Source organism: Danio rerio, chromosome 17 (assembly GCF_049306965.1).
Source record: "Danio rerio strain Tuebingen ecotype United States chromosome 17, GRCz12tu, whole genome shotgun sequence".
NCBI lineage: Eukaryota > Metazoa > Chordata > Actinopteri > Cypriniformes > Danionidae > Danio > Danio rerio.
In genome coordinates this window covers 15,659,889-15,682,500 of record NC_133192.1, presented here as the reverse complement: position 1 = coordinate 15,682,500, position 22,612 = coordinate 15,659,889, and the positions used below count along the sequence as shown (strand labels likewise).

The 22,612-nt window shown below is 36.3% G+C and overlaps 1 protein-coding gene across 6 annotated transcripts in view; it reads right to left on the bottom strand.

Moving 5' to 3' along the window:
• ccdc175 (coiled-coil domain containing 175) overlaps positions 1–13,950 on the bottom strand; it is a 24,684-nt gene extending 10,734 nt beyond the window's left edge. For 4 of the 6 annotated variants that reach the window (XR_012393256.1, XR_012393258.1, XR_012393257.1 and 1 more), the window contains exons 1-14: positions 13,645–13,846; positions 13,383–13,468; positions 12,903–13,014; positions 12,596–12,731; positions 10,285–10,513; positions 10,071–10,193; positions 9,873–9,982; positions 9,697–9,778; positions 7,237–7,373; positions 7,025–7,135; positions 6,874–6,945; positions 4,603–4,738; positions 4,398–4,526; positions 4,162–4,317 (exon numbers count right to left, since the gene is read on the bottom strand). Coding sequence is in view for 2 of the 6 variants with exons in the window: in XM_005158654.6 (XP_005158711.1) it covers positions 4,162–4,300; positions 4,398–4,526; positions 4,603–4,738; positions 6,874–6,945; positions 7,025–7,135; positions 7,237–7,373; positions 9,697–9,778; positions 9,873–9,982; positions 10,071–10,193; positions 10,285–10,513; positions 12,596–12,731; positions 12,903–13,014; positions 13,383–13,468; positions 13,645–13,711 (1,669 nt within the window). In the remaining 4 variants the exon portion in view is untranslated. Of the gene's footprint in view, positions 1–4,161; positions 4,318–4,397; positions 4,527–4,602; positions 4,739–6,873; positions 6,946–7,024; positions 7,136–7,236; positions 7,374–9,696; positions 9,779–9,872; positions 9,983–10,070; positions 10,194–10,284; positions 10,514–12,595; positions 12,732–12,902; positions 13,015–13,382; positions 13,469–13,644 lie in introns of all 6 variants that reach the window. The other 2 variants (XM_005158654.6, XM_073928245.1) reach the window with 2 other exon arrangements.
• Between the last annotated feature and the right edge of the window lie 8,662 nt (positions 13,951–22,612).

Sequence of the window (22,612 nt, the reverse complement as noted above, 5' to 3'; positions counted from 1 at the left end):
GGTGTAAACTACAAGAACAAGTTGAGAAAATGGCAATTCAAGCTCATGAGTGTTACATACATATGGAGACTGTTTTAAAAGTGTCGACATTTGTAAGCAAAATCTATTAAAAATGCAAAGTAAAACTGTTTGTTTACAAGTATATGTGTAAACCTAGGTCTGGGCGATAAAATTGGTATCGGTATTTATCGACCAACACCATTGTCAGTAAAAAAAAAAAAAAAAAAAGTTCAATATGAAGTTTGATAAGATGGCTATAGTTTATCAAAATGTGGCTGCTGAGCGCGCGTCTTGGAAGCAGTGTCAATAAGCTTTGGATGTAAGTTTGTCATTTCCAATGGAGGCGCGCAACTTGCACGTTAGGAGATTTTCCAAGTACTACTAGTTTAAAAACATCTGGGGCCTCATGTATCAACGCTGCGTACACAAAAAAAACTTTGCGTACACCAGGTTTCACGCTCAGAATCGCTCACGTTTGGATTTACTAACAATGAACTGAATGTGGGAATGTGCACAGCTTCACGGCAGCTTTCTGGCAGGCGTACGCACATTTTTTGTGCGTGTCTGTTTTATTTCCATTGGCGACTCCTAGAGGCAGTTGTGTTAAATTCCTCTCTACAAAGTGTCTGAGCCTTGCAATGGCACCTGTATGAGACGGGTTCATCTAGCAGGTATATAAGGTTTCCATACCATACAGTTGACCAGCCAAACATTAAAGCACAATTTGCAGCAGTCGCCTGTTTTCCCAATGTAATCTGAGCTACCTACCGCACGCGCATTGCTATAAAGACACTGTCTGAAGATGAATTTGCATGCGTGAATCAGAAACATTTCCATTCAATAAATGTGCAAATAAAATATGATGCACAAACTTATTGATGATTCCTACTTGTCTTTCTCGTGATAAATAGTGGGCAAAATCTGATATGTAGCGGGGAAAAAAAGAAGAAAGAGTTCATCAGACGCTGGATTCGAACCGAGCTCATGCTCGAACGTGTCAATACATGATCACATGCGTCTTACGAGGTGCGCCACTGAGACTGTTAAGGGTACTGCAACATTTTACAGATATAAACCACACTATTTCTTTTTTTAATGCACTCAGTGCGATGTTCAGACCCAACTGTGTTAACCGCATCAGCTAAACTCTCCCACTCTATTTTTTTTCTTTTGTTGTTAATTCCGGAGAACAAACTTGCAAATAACACCGCTTTTCTCCGGTCTACTTCCGAAAGCAGCACCTCCAATTCACATTCTGTTCAAAGTTTCTCTTTTTGCTTGATTTTGCCATTGCTTTTTCGTTGGGTTTTTCCATTAGCATAGTCATTAGCATATTCATATGGGGGAGGAGGCAGGGAGGGGTTTTGTGCTCGTGCATGCTGCGTGAAGCGTTTCACGTTCATTCGGATGTACAAAAGAATATGCGTGAGATTCGGCGTACGCAGCGTTTCATACATCTGAATTTTTTTCTGCGTACGCACATTTACAGCTTTGTGCGTACGCAATGTTTTAGTAAGATTTCCACGCAAGTCTTCGTACATGAGGCCCCTGAACTTTTTCGAATGCCGCAAGCGCACCGCGATTCATGACAATAGAATTATCTGCTTCGCACTTTGTATAGAATATACACATTTCAGTAATAGACTGATTTCATGCGGTCGCCATTTTAAACAGCAAAATCGAGGCTGCTGTAAGAAGTATCGCCTGAGTCACAACAAAGGAATGTTTTGTACCTGGCTGTTTATCTTATCAGCAAAGAGAAAGTGACAAAAATTTATTATATCACCGCTTTCCAAGTGACCAGAACATCCTTTTTGAATGAACAGTGAAAATAAAAATGAATATTGGACCTCATTTTCAGCTAAGTTAAGGGAAATGGCACTAATTAGCTAATGTTTTCTTTCCCAAACACACATTCTAGATGACTTTATCAAACTTAAGTTAATGAATTGATTCTTTCACTATATTAGACTTGTCACAATACAAAATTTTGAAACTGAAATGTAAAAAAAAGTCAATTTCCCGTTAACATTTAAGCATTGTTGATGGCGTTCTTAAACACCACAGCCATATCACCCTGCAGCCCAAGACCGGTTACTCACTGAAGCTAAGCAGGGCTGAGCCTGGTCAGTACCTGGATGGGAGACCACTAGGGAACAGTAGGTTGCTGTTAGAAGTGGTGTTACTGAGGCCAGCAGGGGGCGCTCAACCTGGGGTCTGTGTGAGTCCTAATGCCCCAGTAAAAGTGAAGGGGACACTTCATTGCAATGTTGTTTGATGCCTAATATGCAGTGGGTGCCATCTTTCAGATGAGACGTTAAACCGAGGTCCTGATTCTCTGTGGTCATTAAAAATCCCATGGCACTTCTTGTGAAAGAGTAAGGGTGTAGACCCGGTGTCCTGGCCAAAGTCCCTCTATCGGCCCTTATGATCATGGCCTCCCAATCATCCCCTTCCACTGAGTTGGCTCTATCATTGTCTCTCCACTCCACCAATAGCTGGTGTGTGGTGAGCACACTGGCGCCGTTGTCCTGTGGCTGCCATCGCATCATCCAGGTGGATGCTGTACACCGGTGGTGGTGTGGAGAGACCCCCCCACATGATTGTGAAGTGCTTTGGGTGTATGGCCATACACAATAAATGCGCTATATAAATACACATTACATTACATGATTTACCATTGTGTTCACGTGCTCAACAGAAATGACTGTGATTGGCCGAGAAGTTCATCAGGTGACCCACCACTGTTTACCAAGTGCAAACACAAACGAGCGATCCTCTGATAAATCGACTTTAAAACGCTCCATCGTCCATCTATCTGTGTTTGCAATCTGTGAAGAGCGGTGAACTGATTACCTTCACGGCCAATCACAGTCATGTCTGTTATGCACTGGTGAACAAAGGCAAATCAGCGCTGTTTATGAACGCGATCAGCTGCGCTTAAATGTTAGCAGGAAATGGACCTTTTAAAACTTCAGTATCGGGACAACACTGCTACAGACAAAACAAGGATGTGCTACAGACTGCATTGTTTTATTGCTCACTGGGTTACATAGGCTGAAGCAGGGAAGCATCCCCATCGTGTTTACCTGCTGCCATGAACTGAAACCTAGGAGGACACTTAAGCGTATTACTCTTAAAGAGATTGTGATGTTGTTTGATGCCTAATATGCTTTTAATTGTTTAAATCAAACTCAACTGAATGATTTTAAAGTGATGTTTACACAATATCTGCACTTTGAAATTGTGGCAACAGCTGGAGGTTTGTAGTCCATAGCATGTTGTTGCAATGTTTACAGTGCTGATGCCACAAGCCCAAAGACATGCGCTATAGGTGAATTGTGTAGCTAAATTATCCGTAGTGTATATGTGTGATTGAAAGTGTATGGGTGTTTTGGGCATCCAGGGTATAGGCATCTGCTACGTAAAACATAAGCTGGATAAGTTGGCGGTTCATTTCGGCGACCCCTAAATAATAAAGGGACTAAACTGAAAAGAAACTGAATGAATGAATACTTACAAGAACATCTAGATTTTCAGTTATTAAATTGCCATTGAATTTACTAATGCATATTAAGCAATAACTCTGATTTTACGTGTAACCCCGCCGGTCCTACACCACAAAACCCACTCCGAGCTGGTATCGAACCGACGACCTTCTGCATGAGAGTCGGGTGCTCTACCAAGGAGGCTAAGAGCACCTTTAGAGCACCTTTAGAGGTCAGAGGAGTGAGGTTTACCTGCACAGAACTCACTAGCTGGCCTCCATTACACTCACCCCCTAAACCTCACTCTTATCCGGATCACGGCATCAATGTAACCCCACCAGTCCTACAACACCCAACCCCCTCCGAGCTGGGATCGAACCGGCGACCTTCCGCATGGGTGTCGATTGCTCTAACAAGGAGGCTAGAGTCCATGGCCTCTAGCATCTGTCGCCAGAGCACCTTTAGAGGTCAGAGGAGTGAGGTTTACCTGCACAGCACTCACTAGCTGGCCTCCGTTACACACGCAATACATTGTAAATCAAGGCACATGAAGAAACTGACATGTGGAACACAATGCTAGCTGGGAAACAACAGGCCGGCCTATTTATGACTCTACGCCTAAGGTGTGGTGCAGTGTTGAGCTACACGAGGAGAATAGAAATGAAGCCTTTACCTGATATTTGTCTCTTTAAAGTCTGATGTTTGAGACGCTCAGTGTCAAACTGAGACTCTGCCATCTCTAAACTTGACTCCTGAACTTTGAGCTCCTGCTCCTTCTCCATTTGAGTTTGAGTGATTGATTCTGCCTCCCTCTATTCAAACACAAAAGCTACATTATTTGTTTTAATTATCTAAACAATGGCCACCTTAAATTAAGAGTTTATTCATAAGAATGTGATTCTCTGCTACTGTAAGCTGTTGAAGTTCAGCCTGGTAGTTAGTTTCCATTTGTTTTCCGTCTTCCTCTGTGCTGGTCAGTTCATTTGTAAGACCCTCTATCACTGAATTCAATAATGTATGGTCCTGGAGTTTCTTCTCCTACAAAAACAACATCATGCATTAGAAGGATACAGTGATGTGATGTACTGCCAGCTCTTCTGTGCATCTGTCAGACCTCCTTGAGAAGCTCTTCATATCTCTTCTGTGTTTGTTCGATTGCCGTATTCATCTCTTTTACATGCTGCTCATGTTCCTCTTTAAGAGTTTTCAAAGATTGACGTATTTTCTCTCTTTCAGCTTCAAATTCTGGCCTGGGTACAAAAAATGCATGTGATAATGACCATGAAGAGAAAGATTTGAAGGGGACTGATGTAATGTATAGAGTTCACTTGGTCAAACAGATTAATGGCCGTCTTTATTTTAAATTGCAGATCATGCTGAACAGAAATTAAAACCTTTTAAAACATTGTTTAAATGCATTCGTTTTGGTAAATTAGTGTTACGATCAATGAATTAAAAATATAAATGTAAATAAATCAATTTACAAATGAACCTATAACATTTCAACTTAATTGTTGTTTGTAGAATAGATGTTTATTTACATTTCTGTTTTTAAATTAAATAAAAATATAAAATTTTCACAGTATGGCAGCATTTTGCATAATTTAGTAAACAGTATAATTTAATAACTTTTTATCTTGAAACAATTTAGACTTTAAAATATAAAAATAATAAAAACTATATGATCAATTAGTCCTGACAGCATGTTTTAGGTCATTGTAACCTATTAAACTAAGTTAATCATGTTCTAACTTAATTTTATAAGTTACACAAGCTGTTTTAAATCAGTTTAACATTATATAAGTTTAATTGACAGTTAAATTGATTCAGATGAAAAAATGTAAGGCAACTAGGATTTTTTTAAACTTCAGTAATTATTGAATATAAAATGCTTCCTGTTTTTAGGCAATATATTGAATATACTGTAAACAAAGCATCCGTTGGTTTTGCAATTTATAAAGTGCCAGTTTATGAGGTTTCTACGGTGGCTGAGAGAGCTTAACGTGCTGTTACAGAACACATGCAATTACAACAAATGCCAGCAAATTGATCTTCATCAGTTTGACAGCACTAATTCTGCAAATTGGCACAATGCAAACAAATAAAAAACCAAAAACAAGCTGCATTTTCTAACAACGCAAGCATTTAACAAAAACACACTACTTTTTTCTCACAACACAAAAGAAATGTTTCAAGAAGGCCCTAAAACGTGACTGACCCGGCTATTTAAGTTATTGTTATTTAGGCTAATAAATACTAAAGACACGGGAATAAGGATATTGAAATATACAAACAAAAAACTCACCTTTCAAATATCATCTACAACTTCATTGAGCAATAGTCACGGCACAGAGACATCTGTCACGTTTTTGGGTCTCTTTGAAGCATTTCTGTTGTGTTCCGTTCTTTTTGCAAGTGTTGTAAGAACATGCACTGGTTTTATTAATGTTTGTGTTGTGGAAAATGCAGCACGTTTTTTTATGAGTTTGCATTGTAAGAATTTGCAGCAGCACGTGCTGTCAAACATATGAAGATCTTTTTGTAATTTGCTGATGTTTTTGTAATTGCATGTGTTCTTAAATTGCAGCACATTAAGCTTTTTCAACCACTGTAGGTTTAAAATTTAAAGGTATGGTTCACTCAAAAATGAAAATTCTGTCATTATTTTTCTCACCTTATTGTTCCAAACTTGTTTGTATTTTTTATGTATTTTTTATTTTTATTTTCTTGTATTCCTACAGTTTCACACAAAAGAAGATATTTTGGAAAATCTTGGAAACCGATTTCAACCTCCATATTATATTTTAGTTTTTTAGTTTTCAACATTCTTTATCTTTATTTAATTATCTTTAGTTTGGAACCATGTGAGGGTGAGTAAATGGTAAATACATTTTCATGTTTTTTTTTTTTAATTCTCACATATATATATATATATATATATATATATATATATATATATATATATATATATATATATATATATATATATATATATATATATATACACACACACACACACACACCTGAGCTAGTGAATCAAGCTCTTACAAGGCCAGAGGTGCTCAACCCAATTCCTGGAGATCTACCTTCATGCAAAGTTCAGCTCCAACCCTGATCAAACACACATGAACCAATTAATTAGGACCTAAACAGCACTGGATAATTACAGGTAGGTGTGTTTGATATAGGTTGCGACTGAAATCTGCAGGAAGGTAGATCTCCAGGAACAGGGTTTGTCACCCCTGTACTAAGCTTAAACATCCATGCAGGTGTTTTGATGCAAGTTGGAGCTAAAATCTACAGGACTCCGGCCCTCCAGGACCTAGTTTGGGCACTCCTGTTCTAAACTATAAGCTAGAATATAATAAAATAATGATAAACTGACCTGCTTATGTTGTGTTTGGCCAATTGACCTTCCAGTTCCAACGTGGACTTTCTGAACACATCTGCACTGATTCTGAGAGAAAAGCATACAAAAGGTTGTAAAGCACTATAGTAAAACAAAGCCACAAGACAACAGACAGACAGAGCCATACATGTTGGCATCATGAAGCTGTCCTGTCTCTCTTTTAATGTTTTTGATTGCATATTTAAGTTTTGCAATGGATATAATGTCTTCGTCCTGTATCTGTTTGCTCTCCTCTAACCTGGAACAAACGTACAAAACAATTATTTTAAAAAGAGAGAATTTTGAAGTTAGTAATGGTGATAAAGCAGAGAAGAAATTGTACTGAAGTGACGGATGTACCGTTTGGACAGACTGTTTTGTTCAGCGATCATGTCATCTTCCTCTCTGCTCTGAGCACTGAAGATGTCTGACAGTTTAGCGCACTGCTCTGATAAAGCACTTTTCACTTTCTGCTCTTCCCCCAGCTCATTCTCAATCTGAGGAGAAATCACAGCCTCTTACAGTGTTAGGTAACGCTTTCAGAACTGACTTATATTTCACCCTGCTCTATAGGGGATAGATGGGCAATCCAAATCATTCAAGACAAATCATTGAAATTTAAAATCCTGTCTTATAGGCACAATATAGAAGATGTTTTTCATAAAAAACATCAAAAATACAAAAAACTGTGTTCTATATTGATTTATGTTTATTCATTCATTGTCCTTTAGATTAGTTCCTTATCACAGCAGAATGAACCATACTGTTTCGGCATATGTTTTACACAGTGGATGCCCTTCTAGCCGGAACCTAGTACTTGGAAAGATTTATGTTTGCTCAAAGCCAAACAAATAATGATTACATGAACCATGCCCTTTGTTGATTTTTAGTTTTATAGAAAAAAGGGAAACACAACATTTAATATGTTGTGTGTTTTATTAGACTGCACAGAGCAGCATTAGAACAGAACCCCTAAATGTATTTAGCATGATAAAACAGCTGCTGCTTCTCAGTGGAAGAACTGGAAGAGGAGGACTGTGGCATAAAAGGTCTGCTGCTTTCTTGCTGCATTGCTCTTGTCTCTCATCAGCATTTGCTTCAGTGTCTTATTTCAATTTAATATATTTTAGGCCCAATCCCAATTTTACCCCGTTAGCCCTTCCCCTTACCTCTTGTTTTGCGTGTTCATGTGAAGAGCTAGGGGAGTCCCAATTCTCTTTAGCTTGAATGCGTAGGGCTAAGGGGAAGGGCTAGAATCCAAGGGGTACAAAAATTTTCCAAAATACACCATCTACAGTGGCAGCATGGCTGCACACGGAAGTCAGGAGATACACAAATTAGTATTTTTTGTCATTATTATGAATTTTTACAACAAACAAGCATATGTGTGAATACATTCATAACCACGTTTGTGTTTTACCGTCATGCTTTAAAAGAAAAATCGCTAAAATAAAAACCTCTAAATTTGGCTGTCCATAATACCTAATAATAACTCCTGTAACTACAGCAGCCGCCATCGTTGATCTCATATTAAGCAAGAGATCGCAACGACATATGCTGATGTGTGCATGTTATAGTGATGTGCCGTTTCTTACAAAATAAAATTTGAAGCCCTTCCCCTTTACACTCTGTTTCAAGGGAGAAGGGAAGGGGTACAAAAATAGTATTGAGATTGGGTCTTAGGGCTCACACTGAATGTGTCCTTGCTTCTAAAAATCGGTTTGGAATGGTTAAAAAAGGCACATCATAAAGCACAAGGGTATCCAGACAGCCACTGAGCACCTGTAAACAAAAACTTGCAACGCTTGCCCTACCTCTGAGCTCTTCTTATTGGTCCACTGCTATGGAACTGAGCAATGCTGCATTGTGTTTGGATGTTATAGATCTATTTACTTGACACAGCATCTAAAAAATGTGTCCCTCACATGCGCAGCACTTCAAAAAACAGCAGACAAAAGTGGAACAGTCACACACGCCTATCAAGCACGTGTTTGCATTGAAAAACAATAAAAAAGTAGCACATTAGAAAGTAAACACACCTTCTGTGTGAACAACCCCTGCTTCATACTTCTTTGATAATACGTTTTTTAATAATTAGCTCATGAACATGATTTCTGCTGTCCTGTAGTAGGATGTATTGAAGATCGTGTCGATATCATTAAAACATGCCTTTGTTTGTGGTGAATACTCACCCTAAGCGAGTTTGCATGTTCTCCCCTATGACTTTGTGGGTTTCCTTTGGGTGCGCTGGTTTCCAATCAGCTAAATTGACTGTAGTGTGTGATTGGGGGAGAGTGTGGGTGTTTCCCAGCACTGAGGGTTATACTCTCAGGGCTAGGTTGCACCAGGTAAAATATATATCCCAGATTAATTGGTGATTCATTCTATGAGGTGACCCCTGATAAAGCAGGGAATAAGCTGAAGGAAATTTAGTGAGTAATTAACAATAATAAGGTAGCCACTTCTTGTAGCTTGTACTACTAGTATACTAATCTAGATAGATAGATGGGTGGACAGATAGCTGGGTGTTCATACATCCAGACCAGCCGCACATCTATTGACTGCCTGAACTCTAGAACATCTAAGGGCCGTCCAGCACTCAGCTGTATTAAAGGTCATCTATGCACATTGTGTCTTTGAAGGAAAGCATTTTAAAAGCTCAATGTGACGCTGCTCAGCGGGACCAGTCAGAGGCAGGAAATCGATGCTTCAGATCTGACATCTAAAGACGGAGATTTGAGGGTTTTGATCCTTTCCGAAAAGAGTGTATTAAACAGCCATTCATTTAATATCAGGAGTTTCACAATCGCATAGACTTACCTTTTCAATCTGCTCCTGTATGGCCTGAACTTTCTGTTCAAATGCTTCTGCCAATTCAAGCAGTTCTCGCTCATGAAACTCCCTGTTGATTATGAATAACAAAGCAGATTTCTTTTGACCAAGGGTGAAGGAAACCGAAGAAGACAAATGTTTTTGAAGTGCTTTATAGAGGTTACTTTTGACATTCAAGTTCCTCTGTTTTGCCAATCGCTTTATGAAGTCTTTCTTGGCAGTGAACTTTAGATGCGGTCAGCTTGGCGATGTTTTTCTCCAGTTGGGAGATGTGCTGAAAAGAATGCACACCATGCAAATCATCCCATATCAACATTATTTTCAGTTTGGTTTGACATTTTGCAGTGTGTGTAGATGCTTACGTTTTCACATTGTGTCACTGTGTCCTCCTTGTCTTGGAGCTCTGATGTAATGCTGTCTGTTTCCCTCCGTGTTTCTGCATTGATTTTTCTTTGTTCTTTTATCTTAAGAACAATTTGCTCTAGCTAAAGAGGGAAAATGTGAATTTAACAACAGTCTTGATGTGAAAATCTACCTTTAAAAACAAACAAGATAAAACACATATGCTCAGATTACCTCCTTTTGCACAGAGTGTTTGCTTTCTGTAAATATTTTGTTTCTCTGAATCCTGTTTTCTTTCAGGATCTGTTGAGCCATTTCCACCTGGGCGATTTTGTCCTTTAATGACTGGATCTCATTCTGTTTTTCTTTGAGCAGCATCTGTGTATCAACTTTCTTCGACAGCATCTGGTTCAGCTGATCAACAGCATCTTCATAGTTTCTTGTAATGTTTTCTCTCCCCTGACTGAAATATAACAGACATAGGTTTCATTGTATCACTTGTCATGTTATAAAATATGCTGATGATTTTGTTTCCTCCATGATCAGGATTTGGGCCATGGCCCTGTTGTGGAAGAATTTACTTCCTGGTGTGATAGATTTTCTATGAAAGCCCGTTGCCACCACTGAATAAAAAATAAATAAATGAATAAATACAATGTAAAAAAAAAGTTATAAAGTCAGTATTGTCAGCTCAGAATTCTGACTTAACTCGGAATTCTGACTTACATGGAATTCTGACTTTTTAACTCGGAATTCTGACTTATTAACTTGGAATTCTGAATTTATAACTTTAAATTCTGACTTTATAACTCAGAATTCTGACTTTATAACCCGGAATTTCTGACTAAATAACTCAGAATTCAGACTTAATAATTGTAAAAAAATGTATTATTATATATTTTTTTTTTCAGTGGGGGGGGAACAGGCTACCATTCTTTTCTCTCCAGTTGAATGCAAATAAAACAAAAGACATAGTGATAGATTACAGGAAGGCTTCTCCTACCCCCAGCATAACAAATATTAAAGGTTTTGACATTGAATTTGTTGACAAACATAACTATCTGGGGGTCATTATTGACAATATGTTGACATTTCAACCTAACACCCAGGCTGTCTATAAAAAAAAGTTCAACAAAGACAGTTTTTTCCTGAGGACACCTATCGTTTCAGGTTTGTACCTCTATGATGACAGTTTTATAAAAAATTATTGAATCCGTTTTATCTTTCTGAGTTGTAGCTTGGTACGGTAATCTGAGTTTGTTAAATAAGAACAGGTTGAGTAGCCTTGTGAAGGTGGCAGGCAAGATTATAGGTTTTAACCAAACTGGTCCAAAATATGGTAATATTAAATATGTTTTAAAGAGAGCTCAGGGTATCCTATGTACCCTGGAAATCTCATTGTACTATGTGTTTTAACTGCTGCCATCAGATTTTAGAGTTCCTATTTGCAGGACAAATAAAATGTGAAATTCTTCTATAATGGTGGCCATTAGCTCATTAAATAAGTCCAGCGGGGAGGGAGATGCACCTAAAAATGATGTATTGTATGTTGTGTGGTAATATCTTGTTAATGTGTACATGGAACTAAAATAAAATTAAAATAAAGTTTAATTTGAGTCATTTGTTTCAGAATTTGTATTCACAGATGTGTTCTTTGCACTCAAAACAAGTATTTTGAAACCAATTTCTCCAACATTTCACACTGGTTTAAAGAAAATAATAATCTCCCTACCTGCGCTGGATACACACATGAAAAAAGAAATACATTTACATTTAGTCATTTAGCAGACGCTTTTATCCAAAGCGACTTACAAATGAGGACAAGGAAGCAATTTACACAACCACGAGCAACAATGAATAAGTGCTATAAGCAAGTTTCAGGTCTGTAAAGTCTAAGAAGGGAAGTATTAGTAGTATTAGTATTTTTTTTTATAATTTATTTATTTTATTTTTTATTTTTTTTTTTGTACAGTTAGTGTGATATTCAGAGAGGCAATTACAGATTAGGAAGTGTAGTGGAGACTAAATAGTTGAGTTTTTAGTCGTTTCTTGAAAGTAGCGATACTATACTAAAATAAACTATAAATACTATAGCAATTCGTAGAAAATTCTGTAGTGTTTGAATTAATATGTTGTGGTAATACAACTGCTATTATAATATAAATGACCACATTTTTTTCTCAACTACATGGCAGACAGTACAATATATTTTACTGTACTAAAAATCTAAGTTTACAAAAGTATTTATTCATGTTTATCAGTTGATTATTGCTAATAATACACTACAGTATGCTAGTTTTAAAATTAATACTTAATTTTAACATAAATATTAGGCTAAAATATATACAGCACTATCATCTTATAATAAAGTGTGTTAAAAAAAACTCTTGTATTTACCATACAGTAAATTATTATTATTTTTTTCATGTGGGTATCTTTAGAGATCGAAAGAAAAAATGTATATGATGAGCACCGTAATAGTACAAATAGCAAGATGAACTACATTTCCCATGATCCTCGTGGTTTAAATTGTTTGAATACTCACAGGAGTGCAGCATTTTCTTGTTCAATGAGTTGTTGCTTATCCTCCATGGATTGTATGTCGTCCACAGCAGCTTTCAGCTCAGACCGAAGTCGATTTAACGCCGTAGCATTGCTTTCTCTAGCTGCAGTGACACAAACTGAAAAAGACAACAACAAACAAACAAACAAACAACTAAAAGCTTCCCAAACAGTTTACACTACTCCTCCATCCATCGTGTTTCAGGTGAGTTTCTGACTGAGCTCTGGCCAACATTTAATTAGGACTACATTTAAGGGATTTATCATATTTCAAGGGATTTGTGTATGACCTGCTATTTCACGTTTGATGTCATCTTGTAAATTCACTTTGCGATGTCGAAGCTTGCTTGTCTCAATAGTTTCAACTTCAAGTCTCTCACGGGCTGCTTTCCTAGCCGATTCCTAGAATTGGATTGGAAACATTTTTATTTAATTGGAAATACGTTTTTACAACTAACAAGGTGAAGAGTATGTTGTTTAAATATTTATGATATTGTGGCAAATATAAATTCCATCTAATATTTTAATTTCATTATTGGTAGCATGTTAAGGACATGATTTAAGAAAACAATAACGTTATGTTATTTGACTCGTTATGTTATTTGCATGCTATATTGCTATATAGCATGACAAGGCCTGCTTGATATTCATGTCATTGTTTTGCAAACAAGTGCAATAAAAAGCATGAATCAGATTTACATGATTAAGTATGAGTTAATGATAAATGAGCTCATTTAAATATATGTAAATGATATTAATTTAGTAAATACCAGCTCTTTAATGGCTTCAGCTGTCTCTGTCAGGTGATGACTCGCTTCTTGACTAAACGAAACCCCTTCTTCTCTTAGGCGTTTATCTGTAAAATGTCGTTAAATCACAAGTAGCTACAACAAATCAATTCCTAAAATGTTTATTATGACGTAATGTTAACATTTTACATTTCACAAAATGAAATATTGTGATTTGAAGCGATCTACGTTTTCACCGCTAGTTGGCGATTAGGGCTACTTTTGCCACACCAAAGTATCTTACCTAACTCGCTCAAATGTTCTAAAACAATCCTTACAGCTGGGAAGTCCGGCACCAAACAAGTCGCCATATCGTTAAATTATTATTTTATCATCAATCGGTGCAACAGACGACGTATCCGACACAACAGTTTGACTCCCAGTTCATCTGTGTACTGAACATGTTGGCATGACGACCGTCACAGCAAGTACCCAGTATATAATCTGCTTTTTCCTCACTTCATTTTGCAATTAGCAAAATCACAGCTACAGAGTATGGAAATAAACACATATTGTAAAAATAGTGAAGTCTTACTCTGAAGTCTTGTCTGTCTTTTTTATCTCTACCTTCCTATCATATATACTCTGTTTATTTTAAAAATAAAAGCCTATTCACTTTAATCTTATTCAGTAGTATTAGTATAGTAGCCCATTCTGTTTCAATACAAGGAACTTTGGCCACTTTGTATTTTATAAAAGTTATGGTATGTGTAATAGTGAAATTGAAATGGTAGGGGAGAGCGGTGGGCAAAGTAACACTTTTGGTTTTGGCCAAATAATGAAAAAAGTAATGGGCATAGACCATATTTTTTAACAGCAACGCACAAGCTTCTCCTACAAATAAGCACTGCAAGTATCACCGCTGGATCTATGGTTTCTGTGCAGTATTTCCAAAAGGGCCAGGTGTAAAAATGTTACTATTTATCCCACCAGTGGGGCAAGTTGTATGAGGGGGTTAGTTGTAACACATGCTTAAAAAGGCAGATTTCACACACTTCATTTAAATTCAGATTACTTTAAATAGTGTATTTCCTCAGTAGCTATTTCTTTTAATCTACATAGCACATCATATTTATGTATTTATCTATTGGATAAACACATTTGGATTTATTTGCATTATTATACAATGCATTTATTTGCATTATTAGCAATAAAACAGTTTTTTTTCTATTAAAAATATTTCCATTTAAAACATTTTATTTAAAAAGTTCCCAACATTACACTCAAAATCCTGCAATTATTTTGTTAGTTTAATTGGTGTCCAACAGTCTGCCCACGCTCCCCTATACAGCTTGTTGTTGTATGTAAAGCATCTGCATTAAACCTAAAAGTTAACCATGCTTAAATAAATTAATAAATAATGGTAATCACAAATTTATTAGGTTTTGTTACCCATATTTTATTTTCCCTGTATTAAAATTGTGCTTATAATCAGTCTGCTAAAAGAATCATGGTACAGTTATTATGGCTTTTCATAAAGGGAACTGTAACTAATATCCTTAATATCCTTGTTTCAATGCAATCTCGATAACTATTTTCCATTTTGAACGATAGCGATATGTATTTTGATATGTTGTTAATGCTTCCAGATTTAAAAGAGTACCCTAACAATTACTAAAGCCACAAAATTAGAGGGTCCATGATTAAATGACCAATAAATTTTCGTTTTTTGGCCGATAAATTTTCGGTGGCCGAAAACTCGGTACATCTCTAATACAGACACACTTTTAGATTCATTTTTGCACGTTTCTGCTGTGTGATTGGCTCTCAGATTAAAGTCCAGAGCTTATCATTGTTATTGACAAATTGTATTGCGGTTCAATACAATATCGTTTATCGGCCCAACCCGTAATCAATATGTAGTGGCATAGACCGCATGATAAGACCTCATTGCAGACACATCTATCTATCTATCTATCTATCTATCTATCTATCTATCTATCTATCTATCTATCTATCTATCTATCTATCTATCTATCTATCTATCTATCTATCTATCTATCTATCTATCTATCTATCTATCTATCTATCTATCTATCTATCTATCTATCTATCTATCTATCTATCTATCTATCTATCTATCTATCTATCTATCTATCTATCTATCTATCTATCTATCTATCTATCTATCTATCTATCTATCTATCTATCTATCTATCTATCTATCTATCTATCTATCTATCTATCTATCTATCTATCTATCTATCTATCTATCTATCTATCTATCTATCTATCTATCTATCTATCTATCTATCTATCTATCTATCTATCTATCTGAGTACTGTATCTGACGGACTATGTCTGAGTATCCATCCATCCATCCATCCATCCCTCCAGTTTTCATTATATTTTATTTTGCAATATGTAATAATAACTTAAAAATTGAGGCAACCTTAGTTTGAACAACATACTATTGCTGCAATTGCAAGATCCATCTAGTTCCTTGCTTCAAACATCCAAAACGTAGACTATTCTATTGTCTAAACAGGTTACTATGGTGCATTGTGTTATTATAGGCAGTTTTTCCAATATTTGAGCTGGTCAGGCTATAAGACAAGGTTTTGTCATTGATATTGTTTTTAATATCTTGTATTACTGGAAGCGCTTTGATAGTTCACAGAAGCAGCTGAAGCAGTCCTTTTCTTCGAGGGCTCGTGTAAACCCGATACCCTTTTGTAATCTTCAGAGACAGTGAAAGGAGTCGAGGTAGTTTGATGTGGTCGAGCATCTCTCTGAGTGTTTGTCCTTTTAAAAATGTCCATTAGAGAGCACTGTTGATCCTTGTAAAACGGCAGACAGTAGCCCGCCATCCCTGACTCCAAATGCAATTAGAATGGGCTGGAACTGCAGTGTTGATATTGATTTCCTTACCGCAGCATCTAGAAAATATTGTGTGTATTTTTTTATTTTATTTCTTTTTTACAATATATGGAGTTTCTGTCTGCTTGCACTGCTGTGGGTACTTGCAGGTTCAGTTTGTGAGTTCATACACTTGGGCTAGAATACCGCCAGTCTATTAAAGCACACAGCTGCTTTGATAATTGATTTTCTCAAGGTAATATTTGTGTTAGGGCTGAGATGACAATCCACAGGCTGGCACCATCATAGCTATATAGAGAAAAGGTGATATTCAAAAACATATTCTGAATTATGCCACATGTTTAAAATAATATCTGAAAATTAGTGTATTATAATGATTTACAAATTTCCTCCTTCAGAGATGAGACCTTTTATCAACGTTTACATTTTGAATAAGTGGCAAAATGAGTGGGATGCATTAAGATTTCAGGTTGGATTTCATACAATTTATTTTCCAAACAGAATTTTACGACTAGATTTGATCAAGTGATTTTTACCAGATGTCGTATGGGACACACAAGATTAACCCATGCCTTTTTGCTTTAAGCTGAAGATCCCATTTAGTGTTTGTTCTGCACAACTCCGCTTACTGTAAAACACATATTACTGGACTGTCCTGCTTTGATTAGTTCCAGAAGACTTTTTTTAAATAAATGAACTCTTTTAAAGGACATTTTTAACAAAGTGACACCAGGAAAAATTGTATAATTTTTATCATGTGTTTACACTAAAAATCCTATTTAATTTAAGCAAAAATTAGTTTGTTGTTTTTAATTCATTTTCATTCATTCATTCATTTTCTTGTCGGCTTAGTCCCTTTATTAATCCGGGGTCGCCATAGCGGAATGAACCACCAACTTATCCAGCACATTTTTACGCAGCAGATACCCTTTCAGCTGCAACCCATCTCTGGGAAATTGTTTTTAATTGTATATTTATTATCGAAATGTTCATGCCATGAAAATAGCATTGATTGCAGACATGGCATTAAGTAAAAAAAATACATTATACTGATTAACATATTTAAATATGTGGGCTTCACAGCAAGAAGGTTGCTGGTTCGAGCCTCGGATTAGTCAGTTGGTATTTCTATGTGGAGTTTGCATGTTTTCCCTTTGTTTGCGTGGGTTTCCTCTGGGTGTTCCGGTTTCCCCCACAGTCCAAAGACATGCACTGTAGGTGAATTGGGTAAGCTAAATTGTCCATAGTGTATGTGCGTGAGAGTGTTTGGATGTTTCCCAGTGATGGGTTGCAGCTGGAAGGGCATCCTCTGCTTAAAACTTACGCTGGATAATTAAGTTGGCGGTTCATTCCACTGTGACAACCCCAGATTAATAAAGAGACTAAGCAGAAAAGAAAATGAATAAATGAAAAATAAGAAACACTGGTAATGAATTAGAATAAGGGTTTAACTGTATATCTGCATCAAAGACGAAAGTGATTTTTTAAGCATTGGAACTATAAACAATTTGTGTGTGCGTGCGTGCGTGCGTGTGTGTGCGTGCATTTTAAGACTAAATATAAGGGTCATTGCAGTACCGAAATGATAATCTTTATGCTTTGCTTCTTTCAGACCACTAGGTTTTACTTCTCTCTAAAAATTTATAAATCTAACTTAATATATTTAAATAATTTTTTTTATATTTAAATAAGTTTTGAACTAGTATTAACTTGGTATTAAGTATTAACCTATGTAATTTGCTAAATGCATGTCATAAAAAATGGTTTTACATAAATACTGCACTGAATAATGATAAACTGTCAGCCATATTTTTGCATTTTCGTTCTAACTTCATAATATACACTTTTTCTGGATTTTAATATACTTTCAGTGCATATAAAAATCACTTTTGTGGATTTCATTTGATGCAAAAACCAAATGGGACGAAAAGGCAAAGTATGTAATTTTGCCACTAAGTTGACCACAAAAAAAGACTCATTGCAGAGAGTTATCGTCAACATTAGTCCCACAGGACTCCTACAGAAATCATGTTCATGTATGAGCTAAAGTATTCTACACTTATTATCATGGTAGTATGAAGCAGATTAAAGCTGGAAGCCATTAAAGCGAAACGAGATCAGCATTGCTGATAAGAGACAAGCATGAGCTGAGCTTTTATTATGCCACATTTTTTTTCCATTTTTTTCTCTCACACTCATATGGAGAAGAAGCAGTGTTGTTGTTTTATACCTAATGCATTTTTCAGGGTTCTGTTGTAATGTTGATTGGTGTCATCTAATAAAACACACAACATATTAAATTGCCATGTGTGTATAATGTTGTAAGTATGGCGACACAGTTTGTGTCACTAGTTAAATTTGCCTAATTCTCAAGATTCTTTCAAATGGTTAGGGATAATGTAACAAACAAACTAAATATATAAGACTCTTCTTATTAGTTGTTGGTGTGGTTTTTATATATGTAATAGTTTTTATTTTAATTTTTACAGAATTCACTTGAGACAAAATGAATAATGATAAGAAATGTTTAATTAATTAGCAAAAAGTTTTTTGATTTTTGAGGTCACTCAATTCCTTTTCCTGTGACAACAATTTACTAAAAAAAATGCTCACAGATTGTTGGAGCCTTTTTATAAATTCTAAATTTTGCAAAGCCCTTATTATCCCCAGAGTGCACTGCATTGGTGCTGACACTAAGAAAATGATATTGAATAGCAAACTAGGAGTCAGTGCCAAACTACTGGAATAAGTGCCAAACAAAGGAAAGATGAGTGTTTGTAATGATCCAAAAGAAGAAACGTACAGTATACAATGCAAATCTTGCTGAATGAAAACAATGATTAAACCGTACAGCCACATGGATCCATGACAAAAAGGGTTTTCAAGCATCAAGTCAATAAACATGTAAATAACTTAATAATAGTTTGTTTTTTCATGCATCTCCAAACTCTAAATTCAGAATTTTCGCAATGCCCTATTATCCCCACAGTGCATTGCGTTATAGCTGATACTAAGAAAAGATGATATTGAAAAACCTACTGTGCCAAACGGCTGAAATAATTTGTTTCTGGAAAGACGAGTGCCTTGTAACGATCTTCACCTTTCAAATCTAAAAAAGAAGAAACATCGATAACGTTCGTCTGGCTGAATAAGATTGTACTCATTTTCATCTTTCCCTCTATGAGCGTTATAGTGCTCTCTGCCAATGCAGCTGAACTGGGAAACGGTCCAAGCGGAGTGATTTTAATTGGACTCCGGTTCAGTAGTCGACATACTAGCTGATGTGGGCAGCGGAGTGAAGGGTAGAGTCGAGCCTTATACTTTTGGATGTGATGGGAGCTGCAAACTGTCTGCCGCCTGTAGCCTCTTAGGAGAACTTTAACAGGGATCACAGAGGTCTTGAGTAAAACGCAGACCCGTAATAAAGCCTATCTGCTGGAACACATCAAACCTTCCTTTTTAATTTTGACCCCAAAAGCCACAAAAAGCCTCTAAAGGGCTCCCGCCTGTAATTTCTGACAGCGGAAACAAGCAAAATTTACCAGGCCTGCTTCCAGTTTGATTTTGTTGTTGTTGATTCATGTATAGAAATGCATAAATCAACCGTCTAGAAATTGGAATCTGACAGTTTTTGATCAAAAGCTGCGAACGGATGGAAACTGATACCTTGTGTGTGTGTGTGTGCATGCGTGCGTGTGTGCATGGAGCAGTGTGGGCAAGCTGCTTGGAAAATGTAGTGAGCTAAGCTATTAGTTACTCTACTTAAAATGTAGCTTAACGACACTAAAAGCTACCCCCTGGAAAATGTAGTTTTCATTTTTAAATTGAAGCAACTTCAAATTCAAGTCAGTTCTGTCTTAGTGATCAATAAAACCGCCAATGAAACATATGCTGCATAACTGTTAAGTTCAGTTATTTACTGCAATTAATATGCTATTCCAAACAGAAACTAATTTTACAACAGCAAAAAACAAAAAAATTTAAAAAATCCTGTTGCACATTTAAAATATTATGGTAATGTACCGTATAGTAAAGGGAAATATACAGGAAAGTGTATAATGGTATATATCAAATGACAATGTAAATATAGTGTTTACAACTCTGTCAATGAATTCTATTATTATATTTGACATATTGCAGCTGTTGGACAACAAAATGAACGTTTGAGGCTTTTGTTAGGAGAGAATGTAGTTGTTTAGATTGCAACTGTGCAGTTTATTTTTAAGGATAGTGCCTATTTTAAATATTTAAACTTTAAAAGCTGAGCAAAGCATAGATGGTTGACGTTGTCCATCCCCAAGATTAAGACAGATACCGCTTAAGCTCTTAAAGAAGAAAAACTCAATCTTTTGATTTTGAACTGCTGCTGATTAAATCTAAGTTGATCTCCCTCTTTTGTGTGTTGTAGTGCTGTATTTATACCATAGTAACTGTAGTGTGTTGAGTGTGAGATAGTACTCTCATATCAGGAATGTTTGTATTTTGTGTTGGCCACTCTTTGTATAACCCTGAGTTACTTTTTGGTTGGCAATCTGTTGGTTTCTAATGAGTCTCCTATTTTCGTTCTACAGACTAGTTTAGTAAAAAGAAAGAAAGAAGAATGCGTTTAGCGTTTTTCCTTATCGCAAACACAACAGTAATCTGGCTTTGGCTTTTTCGGAGTTAATTATTACTGGAAAAGGTCTTCAGACTGATGGCATTTCATGCCGTTCAGCCTAATAATCTTAAAATATCAGCAAAATTGCCTGTTTTGTCATCACTTTAGATATTACGCTAGAAAATCATTCAAATACTAGCTCTAAAGTGACGTTTGTAGATTAGCAGTGGTGCTGATATAAAGCCATATCGCACTGCTACTTATAACATAGATAAAGTTAGATTAAACGTTTTAGATAAATGTCTAAATTAAGTTCTAAGCAATGGCATAACAATTTTTGGCATAAATAAAATTGCTTATTTTAACTCGTGTACTTATTTTGATGTATTGTTTGGTGGCACGGTGGCTCAGTGGTTCACACTGGCGACTCGCAGCAAGAAGGTCCCTGGTTTGAGTCCCAACTTGCCATTTGGCATTTATGTGTGTAGTTTGCATGTTCACCCCTTGTTCGTGTGGGTTTCCTCCGGGTGCTCTGGTTTCCCCTACAGTCTAATGACATGCACTATTAGTGAATTGGATGCACTAAATTGGCCGAAGTGTATGGGTGTTTTCCAGTACTGGGTTGCGGTTGGAAGGGCATCCGCTGCACAAAACATTTGCTGTCAGGGACTAAGCCGAAGGAAAATGAATGAATGAATGAAGGATGTATTGTTGACTTGGTCTATTCCTATAAATATTGCATGTAACTGATTTTGTGGTCCACAGTCACACAATTCTTTTTTTAAAAATGAAAAAATAAAAAATAAAAAGCCAATCACTATTTCATCACACTTCTGTCAAATTACATCCCCCCTCGCCTTCTCAAGCTTGTTCAGGTGGGCCTTTGAAAGCTGCTTGTCCTTCACTTCTGTCCTTGTTTACATTACAAAAGTGCCACGTGACGTCTGTGCCAGAGCGTGTTTGGTGTCGCATGTGGCTGTCTTTTGTGTTGTTTTCAGATAGACCCATAATGGCTCTTGATTGTGCATAATGTAACGGGTAGTGCTGTTAAAGTACCTGGCTTTGCTTTAGGCCAGGGTTGCGTTACGGTTCATGTGCATAATTTATTTGCAATCCAAGGTCAAAAGCTATTGCACGATAGTATGACATCTCACATACCAGTGCGCGAAGAGAGTTTAATGTTTACCATTGTGGAAGTGAGTGCAGAAAGAGGATTGTTTTTCAAAATTGCTAGACTTATTAGTGCTTTGTGTAAAATCAGCAATTTTTGGTTGGATGAGGATATGGGGAAAAATAGATTATGGTGTAATGGTTGCATATAATGGGGCTTAATTCTGTGCCTGATAATGTAGCTGGAGGATTAACTGAATGATGGTATAGTGCGCTGCATTAAAACACATGACTCATAGTCCATAATCCTTTTATACTGCATTGCACATTCTGTCCTTATAAAAGCATTTAATTTTTATATCCGAGTGCAAACAGTCCTATATTGGAGTCTTTTACTTTCATGCACCAGAGATTTGTGCCATTTCTGAACAGATCATTATATATTAACAATTTAAATACATTTAAGAGATGGTCAGGGTCATTGTATTTGTTTTGAAATAAGTCATAAAGGCTTAATTATTTTACGCTAAAAATTAATAATAAAATGGTAATACTTGGAAATCATTGCACTTTTAAAATACATCTTAGCATAGGTTTTAAAAATGTATGCATTCTTATGATAACTGTAACACTGGAGTCAGGGTACAACAGAGTTGAGGATCTACATGCAGTTTATTAGTAATAG